Raw genomic sequence first — 18,795 nt, 5'->3', positions numbered from 1 at the left:
AGAAATAGCTCTGAGGTCGAATACAACAAATCAATCTAGCACATTTTTATCCCACCCTTCCTCCAAACAGCTCAGGGCAACATACGTGGCTCTTCCTAGTATTATCCTTGCAGCAAACCTTTAAGTCAGGCTTGGCTGAGAGAGAATGACTGGCCCATGATCACTCAGAGTGGTCAAGTGGTTGAACCTGGGGGCTCTTAGGTCATCATCTGCCATTCCAACCATTACTCCACACTGACTGTCATCTTATATCTTTTTGCGAGATTGTTAGATGAGGGGTTAGACCAGTGGTTCCCAAACATTTTGAGCCACTGCCCCCTTGGTTCCACAAACTAAACCCCAGTGACCCCTACCCTATCCTATAAAAAGCATTATTCAAAATAGGGGTTTGCACGACACACTAAAGAAGATAAGAACAATGAAACTTCAAAATAGTAACAATTAATTGCACATCTATTCAAAAGCAAATTAAAACTTTTTAGTTGAAATTTACTCAACAAAATTGATGAACTTGATCAGCTCTTCAAAGTCTGGAAAAAAATTCTGATGGTTTCCACCAAATTTGCCAATATGGTGCCATAAATTAGTGAACAACACAGTTGAAGGGGTCCACCTCTAGCGCCCCCCTGCTGCCCCCTGCCTCTTAGTGCCCCCCCTAGGTAATCCCCCCCAGGGAGTGGTACTACCCAATTCGGGGACCACTGGGTTGGATTAACATTTCTACAGGCACAAGGACTTCTGTTAGTGAAGAATGGCCTTCCTGCCTTCACCCTCCAATGGCAGACTGAAATGCCCAGGGCATTTTGGGGTGCTGCAGCAGATGGGATAGCCATTCTCCAGAGATGGAAGTCCTTGGGCCAACTCACATGTCATAGGCCAGATTGGGCCCATCTATATGATTACTGTGCATGACCTTGGCCAAAGGTGACATGTTTGGTGGGAGCCACGACCTATGACAGAAGAACGTTCCTGAATGGGTAGTCATTTTTATGAAATGGTCCTCTGATGTTAAAGTAGTTGTAAAAGCTTGGAGATTGAGCATGGCTATGTACATAAATACAGTTAACATGTCTCACAGAATAGCTCGAAAGGGCTACGTCTGAGTTCGTGCATGGGGGGGCAGGGTCTGGCAATTCTTATAACTGTTCAGTTTGAATGCCAAATAAATGAAGGTAAATGCTTATACTAGACTCCTGAATGGGGGGAGGGGAGGTACAAAGCCATAGTTTGCCTAGGGTGCCAAAAATCCTTGGGTCCAGGATGGAGGGGCAGGGTGTGTGTGTACATGCAACGAAAAAGTGTGAGATTGAAACAAAGAAAGAGAAGCAGACAAACAACTATGAGTTGGGAGAAGCACCTTAGGGTACAAGATTCCCCCCTTCCTCTAATGATCTACTGTGAGGTAGCCCTGTAGGACTGCTCCATTGCTTTCATCTGTGATCTACCTCCCTATTTGTAAAGAAAGCAAATACTACAAAAACACCATAAGCCTCCCTCAACCAAAAGAAGCAAAATCTAGGAAATGCTGCTCCTTGCACTCCTTGCAACCTGGGGAAAGTGGAGAGCACATTATATGTCCAACCCCAAAACTACTGTCTGGAGAATAGAGTAGCCACCAAGAACAGTACAGTTGGCCCTCTGTCCCCTAGCATGGCCAGATTTAATGTCACACACATACATAGACCTTTATTAGCATAATAACCGCATTACAACATGCATTTATACAGACACCTTAAAGAAAGAAATCATGTTCCATCGTAAAATGACCATCTGTTAAAATCGGTATACAACTAACATTAAAAAACCCTCTCCTTTTCATGACAAGCTGATAGTACCATCTAGACCCTTTAATGTCAAATACACTGATGTATATTTATGGTCACAGTTCTTATCCTATATCACCATTCTCTATCTTTATAACAATTGCAAGAAATTCAGCGATGTGCTCAGTGACTTCTGGGGTTTATCCATCAGTAAGAATTTAATACTCTTGTCTACTGAGTTTTTTTGAACTTGTAGGTGAGGATTAATTAGTTGTGAACGCTGTTGGGTAAAAAATGGACAGCGCAAGAGGATATGGTGGACTGAGTCTGGTTCTTTTAGATGACAACTGCAAAACCTTTTCTCGTGTGGCACTTTCTTATATCTGCCACTAACCATAGCTGAAGGAAATATATTCAGCCTAGCCAACATGAAGGCTCTACGCTGCTGGGGGAGAACGAAATTTGAAAAATACCTGGCCATGGCCTTCTCTGTGTAGGTGAGGCCGAAGAAACATGGTGACAGATTTAATGTCATAAACAGGATGGGCTAAAATATGGCCGTCCAAGGCAAGACTGTGAAAGAGACAAGCCCACCTCTGCACAGGGGTTTAGCACAGAGCCACAAACAGTCGGGCCATTAAACCATTTTCAGCAGATCCAAGAAGTTCAGATAGTACTCACAGGGATCACTTCTGCATAAGTGTATTTTCTATCCAACTGTGGCTTCAGATAGTCAGTTTTGTCAGGAACTGGGGTCAAACGAGTAACGTCGACGCACACTGTTGCCGGCCTGCACCCACAAAGAAGAAATGTATTCAAAAGATGCCGGAGAATAGCTGGAGACTATGCAAAATACTACAGAGGTGCACCAGTGACAACATTATTACCCTAACCAAAACAAATGGGCATAAGACTAGGAACTAACATAAGAACAAGCTTTGATTGCCATATTAAAGAATCCAACTCAAAATTTTAAAACAAAAGAACCATATCTAGCTTTGTACACCCCCACACTCTTCTGTCTCAATGGTATCTATGACAAGAAAGCAGAGGGCTGGAATGATTGCCCATCTCCCTTAATAGGTAGATGCTATTTTCTATGTAAATATTTTAGTGCTTACCTCTTTGTGCTAGTATCTACTAACCGGCTCCAGGCATCAAAATCCTCTCTGACGGCACTTTGACTCCGTGGCAAGACTGCTGATGATATCCTGGTAGGCCTTTGGTCAGGCATAACTGCTTTTGATAAAGGTGACGGTGGCCTGGTTTCGCCTCTCTAATAAAAATATTGAGAGCAGAGAACATCTCAGAAATAATTTTTGTTCTTCCATGCCCAATATATATCATCAACATAACAATAGTCAATACTTTTGCTTCGTTATCTATCCAAAATTAAAAACCACTTCAGCATTGCAGTGGTGATGGAAACTGCTGTCAAGTTACAGCCGACTTATGGCAACCCCATAGGGTTTTCAAGGCAAGAGACGCTCAGAGGTGGTTTGCCATTGCGCCTAACTCAAAAAATGTTTCCAATTCAGGACAACTTAAGGAGCTGTTTGGGAGTTCTGTATGGACAGCTCTTCAGACCTCTTTGAAACATTTCAGCACATGGTGTTCTCTGGTCATTGCCTATGACTGTTGTTATTCTTCATTGGGACAGCAGGCAACACTACAAGCTGATTTACATAAGAATGTACATTACTGGTAGTAACTTATCGCCCAGAGATTCATCACTGAAAGGCTACCCCTGCCTGGTAGAACTCTCTGTTCAATGAGATCCGTGCCCTGTGGGACTTGAACCCATTCAACACAGATGTTCCACCAGGCTTATGGTTGAGGACAGCAATGGTATTCATCTTGAAACTGGCTTCCCTCCCCCTTCCCTTTTTCTGTTTTTCCTCTCCCTTTCCCCTGCACTTTCTATCTATTCCTCCTTTCTATCTATTCCTCCTCTCCCTATCCTTCTGACCATTCCTTCTTTTCCCCTGTGTTGTTACCTTTCCCTGTTCACCTCCCCCCTGTGGCATGATATCAACCATCAGAAGAAAAAGAAGAGTTGGTTTTTATATGCCAACTTTCTCTACCACTTAAGGAACGCTCAAACCGGCTTACAATCACCTTCCCTTCCCCTCCCCACAACAGACACCCTGTGAGGTAGGTGGGGCTGAGAGAGTTCTGAGAGCTGTGACTAGCCCATGGTCACCCATCTGGCTTCATGTGTAGGAGTGGGGAAACAAATCCAGTTCACCAGATTAGCTTCCAACACTCATGAGGAGGAGTGGAGAATCAAACCCGGTTCTCCAGATTAGAGTCCACCACTCCAAACCACCGCTCTTAACTAGGGCTGTTGAATTTTAAAAAAATCGGTATAGTTCGGATTCGGCCGAATTCGGCCCGTTTAGATTCGGGATATGCCGAAGTCCGAACTCCCCCACTTCGGGTCCGTTCAATTCAGCAGGAATTCAAAGTTCGAGAAAAAATTCGGCCATTAAAAACACAATCGCACCTTTCCGTGGCTCTGGGGGGGGCATTTTTGGGGTTAGAGGTCCCAAACTTTCAGCAGAGCTTCAAAGGACGTTTATTGAAAGACTCCCCAAGTTTTATAAAGATTGGGTCGGGGGTGTGTGAGATATGGGCCCTGAAAGGGGTCCCCCCACCCTTAATGTGCATCTCTCAGCAGAGCTTGCCACCCACGCACAAAGCTCCGAGCCCCAACAACAACTGAGAAGTTTGCAAAGCAACTGCAAAGCAACACAACCTTGTAAAACAACACATTTGCAACAGGGAAAACCAGAAGACACACAACTGAAACCTCCCCCCTCAAACCAGGGAGCGAGAGACTCGAGGGGGAACACACACCCCAGGCAGAACCGACGAAAGCCCCCTTTGGCTTCCCCCCCACCCACAGAAACTGCTCCCTCCCCACACACACACAGACTCTGCTTTCCCCCCCACACACACACAGGAGAAAAAGTATAGATTAAAGCCCCCAAAGGGGTCTTACCGTGGCTGTCTTCTGTTCCATCAGGAGGGGCTGGGGAGGACTTGTAATCTAAGATGATTCCAATTAGGCACGGGACGTTTTGCTCTGGAGATGCACACAGGATCGGCTGATCCATTCATCCCAATAGGGGAAAGGGGAAAGGGGAAAGGGGAAAGCCCATATCTCGAGACCCCCTGACCCAATGTTCACAAAACATGGGTGGTCTCTTAAGAACACTTGTCTGAAACGCCGCTCAAAGTTTGGGATCTGCACCCCCAAAAATGCGCCCCCTGCAGCCACGGAAAGAGAAAAGGGGGGAGGCGATATTTCTGCCCCCACTGAACCCATCTTTACAAAACTTGGGTGGTATCTTAAGAATGATTGTCTGAAGCTAGGCTGAAAGTTTGGGGGCTATATCCCCAAAAAAGCGCCCCCTGCAGCCACATAAATGGAAAAAGGGGGGAGGGAAAAGGGGGAGAGCCCATATCTCGAGACCCCCTGACCCAATGTTTACAAAACTTGGGGGGTATCTTAAGAAGCTTCATCTGAAGCTCCACTGAACGTTTGGGGTATGTACCCCCAAAAATGCGCCCCCTGCAGCCATGGAAAGAAAAAGGGGGGAGCCCATATCTCAGGACCCCCTGATCCAATGTTTACAAAACTTGGGGGGTATCTTAAGAAGCTTCATCTGAAGCTCCACTGAAAGTTTTGTGTCTGTACCCCAAAAAATACGCCCCCTGCAGCCACAGAAAGGAGCAAATGTGCACAAGCACCCACACACACACATACACACACGAGGATTTCGCTCTCTCTCTCTCTCTCTCTCTCTCTCCCTGGCCGGGCCGCACATCAGCTGATTCCTCCAGTACTCAATCCTGACTGATTGGCCAGAAGAAGACCCAGCTTGGCCACCAATTGGCCGGGGGAGGAGAATGCTGCTTACTGACGGTTATGCTGCTTACTGACGGCCCCGAATTTGCCGGATTTATTCGCGAACTCCCGAACTCGCTGAATTCGGCTCCCGGTTGCCCGCCAGTTTTGAGTTCGGTTCCTCCCGAACTAAAAACCACCGAATCAGGGGAAATTCGGCTGATTTTCAGTTCGGGCCGAACCGAATCAACAGCCCTACTCTTAACAACTACACCATGCTGGCTCTGCGGAGTAAAATTCTATTCTATTCTATTCTATTCATTGACCATCTGGAACTGTCTCAATAGAATAGGATTGTATTTCTTATCTCTACTGATATGAAAACTGTATAAAGCATCTATAAAGTATCTGACTAGCAATGGCTGTTTTGCATATGTGAAAGCATACCTTGATGAGCACAAACAAGTGAACTCATACTTTAAAACAGACTTTGCTAGAGTATGTGCATCAATGGATGGGTAGTTTGTTGCAGAGCACGTTGATCTGGCATTGCTTTATAAAGCAATCCATTTATAAACAGGCAATTTACCAATTATTAGAACCGAAGGTTTCTGCCAACGCAGCAAACTTTGTGGGAGACCACAAACTAGTAGGTGGTGCATAAATGAGTCATCCCCTAGTGCTGCCATAACATCTGCCTAACTTTGTGTCATGCAACAGTTTTGAGCAACGCTATGAAGGGGGCACCTGCCAAAATATGCAGCTCTGCCAAAGTGATTACTTGCAAGAACAGGAGCTCCATCTAATGACTGATTCAAATACAGAGAAAACACACATGTTACAGTCCTCTCTAGGTTGTATGATTTCAAACTGCCAATGCAGGTTGCATGTTTGAATGCTTCCCTGCCTCCAGGGTTCTCTTTAAATATCTAGGTACATGGAAAGAAGAAGGAGAAGGAGAGTTGGTTTTTATATGCCGACTTTCTCTACCACTTAAGGAAGAATCAACCGGCTTACAATCAGCTTCCCTTCCCCTCCCCACAACAGACAACCTGTGAGGGAGGTGGCACTGAGAGAGCTGTGACTAGCCCAGGTCACCCAGCTGGCTTCATGTGGAGGAGTGGAGAATCAAACCCAGTTCTCCAGATTAGAGTCCAACACTCCAAACCACCACTCTTAACCACTACACCATACTGAAAGGTAGCAAAACAGGGCAAAACAAGGCTAAGCACTTTCTCCCTGGTGCAGGGAAATATTTGAATGTGCAATGCACTCGTCCAAGGAGGAGCCCCTACTCACAGTTACATACATACATTGTTGCTTGGCAGGACATTTCTGAGGAGAGGGGATCAGGGTCCCGTAAGGACAGCAACAGCAATAACACCAAAGAACACCATACCTGCCCTGCAGCCAAGAAGCAAATTGAGAGCTGTGTTTCACTTGGCCCAAGTGAGGTGAAGCCCCATCCTTGAGAAATTTATTTTATTTATTTTATTTGTATCTTGTCTTTCTCCCCAGTGGGGACCCAAAGTGGCTTACATTGCTGTCCTCCAATTTTATCCTCACAACAACCCTGTAAGATGGGTTAAGGCTGAGAGAGAGTGACTGGCTCAAGGTCACGCAGCAAGGTTCCATGGCAGAGAAGGGAATTTGAATCTGGGTCTTCCAAATCCTTGTCCAACACTACAAGCACTACACCATGCTCTGGTGTTCTCTCCAGTGCTCTTATGCAATGCACTTCCTGGAAGGGGGGGCTTGCCCCCTTCCCTGCAGGCAGGAAGTCATCATCAATTAACCATTGAAATTAACAGTTAATTGTTTTAACTGTGTGCACACCACTTTAGGAACGCTTGCTGAAAAACAGTATAGAGAGTTGGTAACAAATAAATAGCCTACTCGTGTCAGCACACCATTCAAAACAGGCATTTTTTCGCCTACTATTTTTACATGTTTGAATAAGCTCATAATATCTAACCATAAAGGTGGAACAAAGCCAAATAACTGTAAATTAGTTCTGTTAGACATTAATATAAACAAAGATGCTGAGCTAAGTCAACTTCATATCAACAAAATCTAACTTTAATTCATTAATGGGGTTTATTTATTTATTTATCTACAGTTCCCCTTTTTCACTTGGACTCAAGGCAGATTACATAGTGTGAATCAACACAACTGACGGATGGGACATTCAATAAACAATGCAATAGGGTTAGGGTTGTAAAACCAGCCAGAAATCTAAAAACAGAGCTGAAGCAAAGCATAAATATTATCACAGTAACATGCAAAAGTCCATAGTAGGAATCCTAGCTCTCAATTAAAATCAGAGGATATTTGCCCTGTTGGGGAAACGTATGTGTACGCCCATCAGTATCAAAAGGTTTCCCCAGTAATTACAATAACTCGGGCACAGAAATTTATCTGTTTACCCCCTTTTTTTCTCCCTTTCCTATATCCTTTTAATTCTGTACCCCAAAAACCCAACAAAAATATTTTTTTTTAAAAAAAGGCTTCCCTAGTAGGCAAATAATGGCTTCCCAGAGCTATTTTAGGTCAACATAACAGTGCAGGTGAGGGTTAAAAGATCCATTCCCTTGTGCCTCTATCCCGATACAAATCAGTGTGCCTGATAACTCTGGAAAACTGCTGGGAGCTATTAGCCGTGGTAGAGTAATGACATCTCCATTTCAGAAACATTTTGCATCTGAAGACCCACTGAAGAAGAATAGTTGGTTTTTATATGCCGACTTTCTCTACCACTTAAGCCAGAATCAAACCAGCTCACAGTCACCTTCCCTTCCCCTCCCCACAACAGACACCCTGTGAGGGAGGCAAGGCTGAGAGAGCTCTTAATAGAACTGTGACTAGCCCAAGGTCACCCAGCTGGCTTCATATGGAGGAGTGGGGAACCAACCTGGTTCACCAGATTAGCATCTGCCGCTTATGTGGAGGAGTACGGAATCGAACCTGGTTCTCCAGATCAGAGTCCACCGCTCCAAACCACTGCTCTTAACCACTACACCACTGCTGAGGGACGAAGGGCAAGCGTGGGCATAGTATGGTCTCCCCACTCTGTTTTGTTTGCTTCCCAGAAGAATCTGGCTGGCTGTTGCTGGAAACAGGATGTCGGCCTGGATGGACTCTGGTGCCAGCTATGAGTGCATTGACAATGGCCTACGAAGAGGGAAAGGGGTCTTACAGTCATTCCTAAGGAGAGTTACTTCAGTCTAAGCCCATTGAAATGAATGGGCCTAGACTGGAAAAACTCTCCTTAGGAATGCACTGTTAGTACCTTACCACTGTGATCTGTCCCACACTGGCCTGCTGGACTAGTCTCTTGGTGACCCCTTTAGTACATTCAAAAGGTACATTTTTAAGGTGCATTTGCTATTCTTAACTAAATATTTAGCTCTGTTCTTGGTTAGTTCCCTTCCCACCTTTTAAATCTTATACTCCCCCTTGTGCTCACTCGACCTGCCTTTCCTCTGTCGAGGTTTCTTAGAGCTCAGTTTACACAGCCGAGTGTTGCCTCTTACTCTGTAAATCACCACCTGCGTTGATGACATGTCAATAAACCATAACAACAGTGGCAATAGCAATACCTGTTGATGGAAAAGTCTTGGCATGCACGATTTTGCTCGCAGGGGCAACAGAGAAACCATCTGCGGGAAAGGGTCAACATCCAGCCGTGGTTTCTGCTGCCGAGAATGCCAGATCTTCAGCTTAGCACTGGCAGCCTCTACGGCAGCTGTATGAGTGACGCAAAATCTGGGACCCCTGGTGAGAGCAGACATGCAATAAAAAGAGGATGGATTTTGCAATTTAATAACATAAAAATACAGTATTTTGTGCCTCTCTGAGCGGGCTAGCCTTGGGGCACTTTTAGCCACTTCTAGTAATTGCTCCAACTGGCAAAGGGGCCAGGGAAAATGGAGTGCAACAGGAAACAATCTCGGAAAGAGATTCTGCCTGCTGCACGGGTTTAAAGATAACAGCAATGCTTCAGGCTAGCAATAATCGGAAAATAGATCTGCCCAAATGTTTTGGACTTTTCAGGTGATTGGTATTTTCATTTTGAAAGAAGACGTGTTAAATGAGACCAATTTATTTGCAGAAGGTTGTCAATTCTTGGGGGGAAAAATTCTGCTACCCAGGCAGGACTTGGGGCAGAGTCCAGAGCAGGCCCAGTAATGGAGCCAGAGGCAGATTTTGGTGAGTTGAGGGAGGGAGCCCAGCAGGTTCGGACCGGTCTAGTGGTGGGTCACAGAAGTTTTCAGCAGAGCGAGATGCAGAATTAAGATATGCAGCATTAAAAAAGAAGAGTTGGGTTTTATATGCCGACTTTCCCTACCACTTAAGGAAGACTCAAGCTGGCTTACAATCACCTTCCCTTCCCCTCCCCACAACAGACACCTTGTGAGGTAGGTGAGGCTTAGAGAGCTCTAAGAGAGCTGTGACTAGCCCAAGGTCACCCAGCTGGTTTCATATGGAGGAGTGGAGAATCAAACCCAGTTCTCCAGATTAGAGTCCACAAACCACCACTCTTAACCACTACCCCACACTGAGTCTCTGTGACAGGGGCGGGGGACACACCTAACCTTACCTCTGATCTTCTGGCTACTAGCAAAAAAACTAACAAAAGTCGGACCTTTTTTGTTTTTCTGGTTGGCAGATAAGAGGGAGGTTAGAGACAGGAGAATGGAATCTCTATTGGAAGGTGCAACCTGAAGAGGAATGTCACATGGTCTTGTGACAAGGTCAGCCCTGTGTAGTGGCATTTACTGATTTAGAAAGGCATTATCTGATTTAGAGAAAGGCATTATCTGATTTCAGAGTGGGGGAAGTGATGGGAGAAGAGTGGTAGGCTTGGGTGGGGAAGGCACCGAGGTTCAAGTCCACAGCCATAATGTTCATTGAATGTAACCCCTGTGTAAACCAGACTTTCAGAGCCCAAATTACATTTACAGAGGACAACTGGGATTATTCACTAATTGTAATTGTATTTGTTATTGATTATAAAAATTGGTGTTCTTCCTTTTGGCTTACCAGTCCACCAAGTGACTTAACATTAAAACACAAAGATAATTGCTCTCTATCAGCTTTGCCTGTTGGAATTTTTCCTTCCGTCAGTGAAGTTCTTTTTCCTCGATTGCAGTTAGGACAAAGGATTGGATCCAGTGATGCTATTCCACAGAGTCTTTCTCCAACGGATGGAAACTTAGCAAAAGACAGTTTGGGGAGGGTAGTAGCGATGCCAGCCTCCAGGTGGGACCTGGGGATCCCCTGGAATTACAGCTCATCTCTGGACTACGAAGAGCAATTCCCCAGGAAGAAATGGATGCTTTGGAGGGTGGACTGTATAGAATATTACCTCACTGAGGTCCCTGTCCTCCTCAGGCTCCATCCCCAAATGTTCAGGAGTTTCCCAGTCTGGATCTGGCAATTCTACCCCCATCCCCCAACAATGGATAGGGGGGACTTGGCAACCCTAGAGGGTAGCCATGTTGGTCTGTGGTAGAAGAGCTAGATTTGAGCATAGTAGCGCATTACATACCAACAAGATTTTGGGGGGTATAAGCTTTTGAGATTAAAAGCTTATACTCCAAAAATCTTGTTAGTCTTTAAGGTGCTACTACACTTAAATTTAGTAACAGACAGTCATTGATTTACCATATTTATTCAAAAGGAAGACAACGCCCTAAAAACGTTACACACAAAAAGGTGTTTATTACTGTGCATACTTTTAACCTGTATGTAAATGTAAGACAACCTCCACTTTTTCTTGATGACACATCTGGGGGGGGGGAGTAAGTAAATAAAAAAGCAGATAGAGAAATAAAGCAAAAAAAATATCATACTTGGCAATGGTGTATTAGCATGTAAGTTGTGAAACTTCATCTTAAATATTTAGTAATCAAAAAATTCTTAAGAAAGTACCATTAATCTCTTTTTTCTCCCTCCCCCCTACTGCAGTTTCTATTACGAGAGGGAGAAAAACAGACTTAATCAAACAAATTACTATATTTCATCCTCTTACCAGTAGAGAAGCAAGGGTTTCACGACTTCAGACTGGATACATCTTAAGTTATGTACGTGCCACTGATCTCCATCTAGCAGATTTAGTTTAAACAAAACCTCAGAGGTAAGGTAATGATCTCCATTGCTCACAAAGTAGATCTTTTTCATTCTATCAAGCTGTCTTGAATGAAGGAAAACATACACACAGAACATGCACATACACACACATAGGTTAATAATTCAGAAGGATTCATCCCAACAAATCAAGAAATGGTAATCGGCAAACAACAATTTTCAAATTCAATTCCAATAGTTCTCTTCTCAGAATAGAAGTCAAGCCTTTTTTAATGTTAAACCACAGAACACGGGTTAGGAGATGAGATGTATCTCTGAGAAAACCACATCTCACCATTCACTTATAGGACAAAAACGCATGGTCGCTTTAGCCTCCTTTAATCCCTGTTTCAGCCAGGATTCAGCCAGAATCGAATGCACATTTGGCGAAACGCATGCGTTCGATCCTGGCTGAATCCTGGCTGAAACAGGGATTAAAGGAGGCTAAAGCAACCATGCGTTTTCGCCCTATATAGATGAGGTGGTTGATCACCAGCGATACTTCTGCTGCTCTGTGGGTGCTAAACTGTCCACCAACGAAGAGTAGCGGAAGAAGAAGAGTCAGTACTTTGGCAAAAGCCTGCCCTTAAAAAAAAAAGTCTAGTTTTGACAGTGGTGCAATTCTTGTTGATATATTCGTTAATTCTGTAAAGTCCTCTACAGAGCCACCCTAAACAGAGTAACTAATTTCTAAGCCCACTGACTTCAGTGGACTTAGAAGAGTGAAACTCTGCTTAGGATGGCACTGTAAATAAACTTAACCTTAATTACGAGGAGGGTTGTTAATGATTCTGTCTTGCTAGACTCACTTTTGAATTTCTTTGGGGCAAAAAAGGTTGGTCCCTTGGCTTGTTGCTGCCCCTTTCCTCACCCCTACACTGAATGCAGCTTTCCTCAAAATATGGAGACCATGTTGGATTGGAGTCATGGAAAGGGCGGGGCTGGATTCACTCTGCAAGAGGCAATAAGCTCACCGAGGGGTTAATGGTGCAAGGGTGTTGGTGAAGGGGGGAGCTGGATAAATTACTGGAGATCTCCACACATACACCCCACCCTTTGCCCTATCTGCCAGACCCACTGGGCCTTTTAGCTAGCATTCATTATTTATTTACATTATTTATAGGTTGCCTTTCTCACTACTGATAGATTACACAGTGTAAGACCGTTAACGCATGGGCGTGTGCGCATTAATTTGTCCCTCTGATATAGCACAATTTCCCCCTAAAACTGCTCTGCTCTCCTCCACCCCGATGTCTCTGGGCAGAGGCGAGGGGAAGCCGGCAGGAGTGGAGGCTGCTGCAGCCAGGTGGAAGTGAGAGGAAGCTGGTGTCGGGTGGAGAGGGGGAGAGAGAGGGCCACAGGGTTGGGGGGGGGGTGCCGCTGTCAGGCCTGCCAGGCTTCTTCCGGCAAGGGAGTCAACCCGGATGCTGAAACGTTCCTGAAAGCTCTCGCAGTTGCAGCAGGCTTTAAATTTGAGTCGCAGAAAACCAGCACTTTGCAGACCCAGGGAAGCTCTGGTATTGAGTGGATAGATCTCGCAAGCCATGTGTGTAGGCTTATTAGATTCACCACAAGCCAGGGAGTTTAGCAGGGTCAACAGCCATGCATTAACGGCCTACGTCAATGTAGTCAACAGGATGGGACATCTAATAAGCAATGTCATAGGACTGGTGCTGGAAAGTGCTGTCAAGTCGCAGCTGACTTAAGGCAACCCAGTAGGGTCTTCAAGGCAAGAGATGTTCAGAGGTGGTTTGCCATTGCTGCCTCTGCACAGCAACCTCTTGGGTGTCTCCCATCCAAATACTAACCAGGCCCAACCCAGCTTAGATCAGGCTAGCCTGGGGCATCCAGGTCAGGATGTAATAAAGTTAGGATGTGGCATTTAAAACCAAGTAAAAAACCGGGAACAAAGCTGAAAAAATGCCTAAGTATTATCATGGTATGTTGAACAATTACTTAAAAAGATAACGCATACAGCAACAGATAGGATGTACCACACACAGTAGTATAGTCCACAGACTCTTTCTCTTTTTGAAAGCATTCTTCCTGAAGCAACTCTATTATAATAAACCCTATTAGCTTTGTAAAAATGCACTCCTGAATAGTTCAGTTTTGCATGGTTTGCACAATGCCGGAAGAGAGGGAGCCTTCCTGGCCGTACCTGTATCACTTCGTAATACAGTTTTACACAGATTTTCAGAATGTAATGGTAAAAATATTTGCCCCTGCTGTGTATCAAAATTGCCTTCATTCACTGAAATAATCTGTTAAAATATTATTTTACAAATCAGCACTGATTATTATTCTTCAAACATTGTAAACTGCCATGAAACTAAGGGTAAATCCTTGATAAATGCTGCTTTAAAATTATGGCTTAACTGATCCTACAGCCTCATTTGGTAACATACTTGCTTGTTTATAAGTAACAGAAACAAGAAATACCTTTTCTGCCTCATGGGATCCTTCATAACTTTCAGTCTTTCAATGTCTATCCAGAGCGACCGATATCTTTCTCCCACAGTTCCTTTGATGAACTTCTTGAACCTTTCAAATTCATTTCTGCTGCCAATGTCATAGGTATTGTGGCTAAGGCACCAGAAAGCCCTGGCATCTGAGTTATCTTTTTCAGATTTTAAACTGATGCTCATATCGCTTTTCTTATCTTCTAAATTATCCCCGAGGAGCACCGTATTCTCCAGGGGTGGCTCCATGTAAGGCTGACTGTCTGCTATCTCCTGTATAAACACTCTAGTCACTTTCTGGAAATCTATATCCGACGGCCTAGCATCGGGCAGCTCCTTACCGAGCACCACAACAGAGTTTCTCAGTACATACTGAACGTAGGCTAATGAGAAGTCATCCACAGTCTGAAAGGCAACCATTTCTTCACCCTTTTGCAAGTCTGCATTATCTCCCTCCTGAATGACAGTGTTCCAGTCCTGCCCCAGGTATGCTCTTAGCATGGTGCGTGATGGAGTCTCTGGAAGCGACAACGAATTGCCTTCATCTATGAGGCTCCTGGCTTCTGGCCTCGCAAGAAGTGCCATAGAAGAATAGTGTTGTTTAAGCTTGGAATATAGTTCTGCATGAAAACAAACCAAGATCAGTGATCCGAAGTCCTGCAAGATACAGGTATGAATGGGCTCCCTAGTTATACAAAACGTTTACAAGTGAGCATGTGATTGTTACAGACTGCTTCTTAACGGCTTTTAATGGCTGATGCTTACTCCAAGGCACTGGAATACGGGCACCACCTGTCCAGGTCAGTGCTGAAACAAACAGCTTTTGCAGTATATGTGTGGAACGAGAGAGAGAAAAAGAACAGAATCCATTTGCAGCTTGTTCGTAAAAAAAAAATGCACTAACAGTGCATTCCTGAGTGGAATGCCTGCACTGGGCTTAGGAGGCAACGCGGCTGTGCTGCCTCCCAAGGAGGTTTCGGCCCCGCTGGAGGCAGCACAGCCGCGTTGCCTCCTAAGGCGCAAACAATCCTACCTAAAAGGTGGCATATCTCGCCAAAAATAAAAAGGGGTGTTCCCAGCCCGAAAGGGCTTTGGAGGCCACCTAAAGGCCTCCATGCCCCCAGCCCAGCGCCAGAACACCCTGGGAACGCCTCCCAGGACCCCAGCAGAGCCTTTACCTGCGTTCAGACACCGCTGGAAGGCCCCGTTGGCATCCAGGGCCAGCGCTGGTGCAGCAGTGGCCGGGTCTTCCCACCAGCGTTGGGGCCACTAACACTGGCATTAGCTGCCCGGACACTGGTGCGGGTGTCCCGGACCCAGCCCTTCCCGGCCTCCTAAAGTGCTTTCGCTCTGGACGCCGGCAAGCCTCAGGAATGCGCTGTAAAAAGTTTCTGGTGGTCTGAAACAGCTTAGCAAAATAATGCTAGACATAATTTTCTTTAGAACACTAGTAATGCTTCTCTGTTTGCCTACCTCTTCCCTATAAACGCATCAAGTATATTTACAAAGAAAGAGGAAACTGATACGGTAATTGGCTGCCCCTGGAATTCCCAGCCACTTGAGAAGTAGAGCGTATGAAACCTTTTTACACACACCCATATACCAAATGTAAAAAACCCTCTCTACTATAAATACCACTTACCTAAATGACCGCCATAAATGGCATGCAGATGTCCCCTAAGAATTGTACTAGAATGGCTATGTAGTCCTTGAAGAGGCCTGAAATCTAGATTAAATCAAACGTAATGTTAAAGATTTGGGAAATGAAGGCTTAAAAAGTATTAGCATCCATCTTGGTTTCCCCCACTCTGTGCCAAAGTACACATATTAGCCACATCAGATGGCCTAATTTAACTGCAAAACTGAGCCACAAGAGCCTGCGGGGGAAAATCAGGATCTCAGGCTATAGCACTGGGGGAAATGGTGTTAATGCTTTCCTGCATGCCATCTCTATGACTGGAAATGGTTTTCCAATGCTACATTTAGCCTTGATATGTTGAGGGGAGGTGATAAAAGACAAGCATCCATACCACTGCTATCTTTTTTCCCCCATACCAGAGCCAAAAATAGCCCAGAGGGCCATTCCAATCAGGGGAATAGCATAGGGACAAAGAGTTAACTCCTTTCCCCTGTGCCATGGCCCCAATCCCTACTGGGAGGGCCCCACAGTTCCTTTTTCAAGTCACACCTCTTGGGATCCCATCATGAACCCACAATGTCATGTGTAGTTTGGTGTTCGGTCTTTTAACTGGAGCATCACCCTTCAAACAACATCATATACATCAAACCATCAAAAAGATCCAAACAGCCCACGCTGGTTATCCACCTGTTGCCATGGCCAAGTATTAAATGATAGGCATTATGTGTTTTCCTATTGACAGCCCATCTATATCCAAAGGCTCAGAGAGCACATAACAAGAATCATATAATCTCTCTTACAGAGAGTAATTTAACACTGATTTGCAGACATTTTGGGTCTTGCTAAATTTGTTCCATACAAAGCTCCCAACCACATGTAACTTCCATTGCAATGCATTTCGAGTACTGAACTGAACCGGTGGCCCTTCTAACGGCCCATGCCAGGCACATCTGGTTCTCACCTTGGACATACAAGGATACAATGGTGAACACATGAAGCTGCCTTATACGGAATCAGACCGTTGGCCCATCAAATTCAGTATCATCTACTCAGACCGTCAGCAGCTCTCCAGAGTCTCAGGCGGAGGTCTTTCACATCACCTACTTGCCTAGTCCCTTTAACTGGAGATGCCAGGGATTGAATCTGGGCCCTTCTGCATGCCAAGAAGATTCTCTACCACTGAGCCATGGCCCCTCCCCAAATCACACTTGAACACATGAAGCTGTCTTACACTGAATCAGACCCTTGGTCCATCAAAGTCAGTATTGTCTACTCAGACTGGCAGCAGCTCTCCAGGGTCTCAGGCAGGGGTCTATTCACATCACCTACTTGCCTAGTCCCTTTAACTGGAGATGCCGGGAATTGAACCTGGGACCTTCTGCATGCAAAGCAGAGGCTCTACCACTGAGCCACAGCCCATCCCCTAATTGGCTGTGCAGATTTTATTAAATGATGCTTTGGCAGCAGCTGCCACTACAGCACTGCCGTTGTATGTAACCACTGCTGCTTCCTGGGACATGGGAGAGGGAGGGAGAGACAGCAATAGCATAGCAGTATATGTTGCTGGACACTGAAACTGTGTTGTTGAGATTACCTAGAGATGAAAAAGACTTTGGAGGCCCTGGAGAAAACTGAACACGGGAAGATGACACAGGCCGAGTAATGGAATCCGTAGTAATCATGTTCTGACTTTGCTTGGCTAGTGTAAACCAATCCTTTGTCTGGGTGACGGTGGCCTATTAAAAGAAACATTCAGCCATTTAACTTTTATAAAGTTTAAACTTTTGCTCATTTTCTTGTTGGGGCTCTGAATTTGAAGAGGAGAGGACTTCTCATTTCATTCAGTTGGAACAGGGGTCCCCAACCTTTTTGAGCTTGTGGGCACATTTGGAATTCTGAAACAGCATGGTGAGCGCAGCAACAAAATGGCTGCCATAAAATGGCTGCCACAGGAGGTGGAGCCAGCCACAAAATGATTGTCACAGCTTAGCTTCAGTAACACAGTGCAGATCCTTGTGCTGTGGTGGCAACTGCTGCCAAAGCATCATTTAATAAAATCTGCACAGCCAGGCGAATCTCCAATAGTCAGTCAGAAGCCTTGTGGGGAAAAGCCCTACTTGGCTCCACCCACTTCTTCAAAAGAATTGGTGGGCATCAGAAAAGGTGTTGGCTGGTACCATGGCGCCACTGAAAACCATGTTGGGGACCCCTGGTTTGGAAATTTGTGGAACATCCTAATGGAGAATCTGTAGAATGGAGGGGCCACAATGTAGAATCCAACTGCACAATGAAAATGTATAAATATATGAAGTTGTGTAAATTCAGTACATTCCTCCTGAGCTATAGAAAAAATCAATGATGCTCACTTCTAGAGCCTCTGTGAACAACCCATAAGTTCTTCGGTTTATCTGCTTCATCTCATACTCAGTCACCATACATAAAGTGTAATGCATGAACTGGGAAATACTGGGTTGGATCCAGTCAGTTTTTTCACTCAATGCTGTCCACACAGCCCCTGTCCCACACAGCTTTTGTCCACGTTGGTCCCATGATCCTCAGCATAACTTATGTGAGGGGTCCAAGGAGATCTTTCCTCCATTATCTACCAGTGGAAAAGCTGGTGGGATCCAACCCAATGAGCTGATTTGAAAGCAGGATGTACTTGACCCTGTAGTCCAAACCCTGCTTTCACATAAGGTCCACACCATGAAGTTAGGGAGATCCTACACTGAAACATCCTCGAATTCAGGTGTCACTGTATGCATGATAAGGGGGTAGAAGAAAAAAAGTGCAACCGTGTAACTTGATCCACCTCCCACAGTAATTAAAAGTTCAATTGAATGAATATTCTCTGAAAAGGCCCTTCAATATTCTGTGCGTAATCCCATAATTCCATATCTTGTGGATGTCATGAAGATCCATCTTCTTACCTGCGTGGCACCAGTGATA

General features: G+C 45.0%; 1 protein-coding gene across 1 annotated transcript in view; it reads right to left on the bottom strand.

Moving 5' to 3' along the window:
• The window catches only part of RGS22 (regulator of G protein signaling 22), an 89,399-nt gene that overhangs the window by 50,092 nt on the left and 20,512 nt on the right, over positions 1–18,795 (bottom strand). Inside the window, exons 7-13 of the mRNA XM_056854883.1 lie at positions 17,441–17,582; positions 15,850–15,933; positions 14,188–14,827; positions 11,651–11,812; positions 9,216–9,390; positions 2,885–3,039; positions 2,445–2,553 (exon numbers count right to left, since the gene is read on the bottom strand). Of these exons, the coding sequence (XP_056710861.1) occupies positions 2,445–2,553; positions 2,885–3,039; positions 9,216–9,390; positions 11,651–11,812; positions 14,188–14,827; positions 15,850–15,933; positions 17,441–17,582 (1,467 nt within the window). The remainder of the gene's footprint in view (positions 1–2,444; positions 2,554–2,884; positions 3,040–9,215; positions 9,391–11,650; positions 11,813–14,187; positions 14,828–15,849; positions 15,934–17,440; positions 17,583–18,795) is intronic.

Source organism: Euleptes europaea, chromosome 8 (genome assembly GCF_029931775.1).
Source record: "Euleptes europaea isolate rEulEur1 chromosome 8, rEulEur1.hap1, whole genome shotgun sequence".
NCBI lineage: Eukaryota > Metazoa > Chordata > Lepidosauria > Squamata > Sphaerodactylidae > Euleptes > Euleptes europaea.
This window is presented reverse-complemented; position numbering and strand designations above follow the sequence as displayed.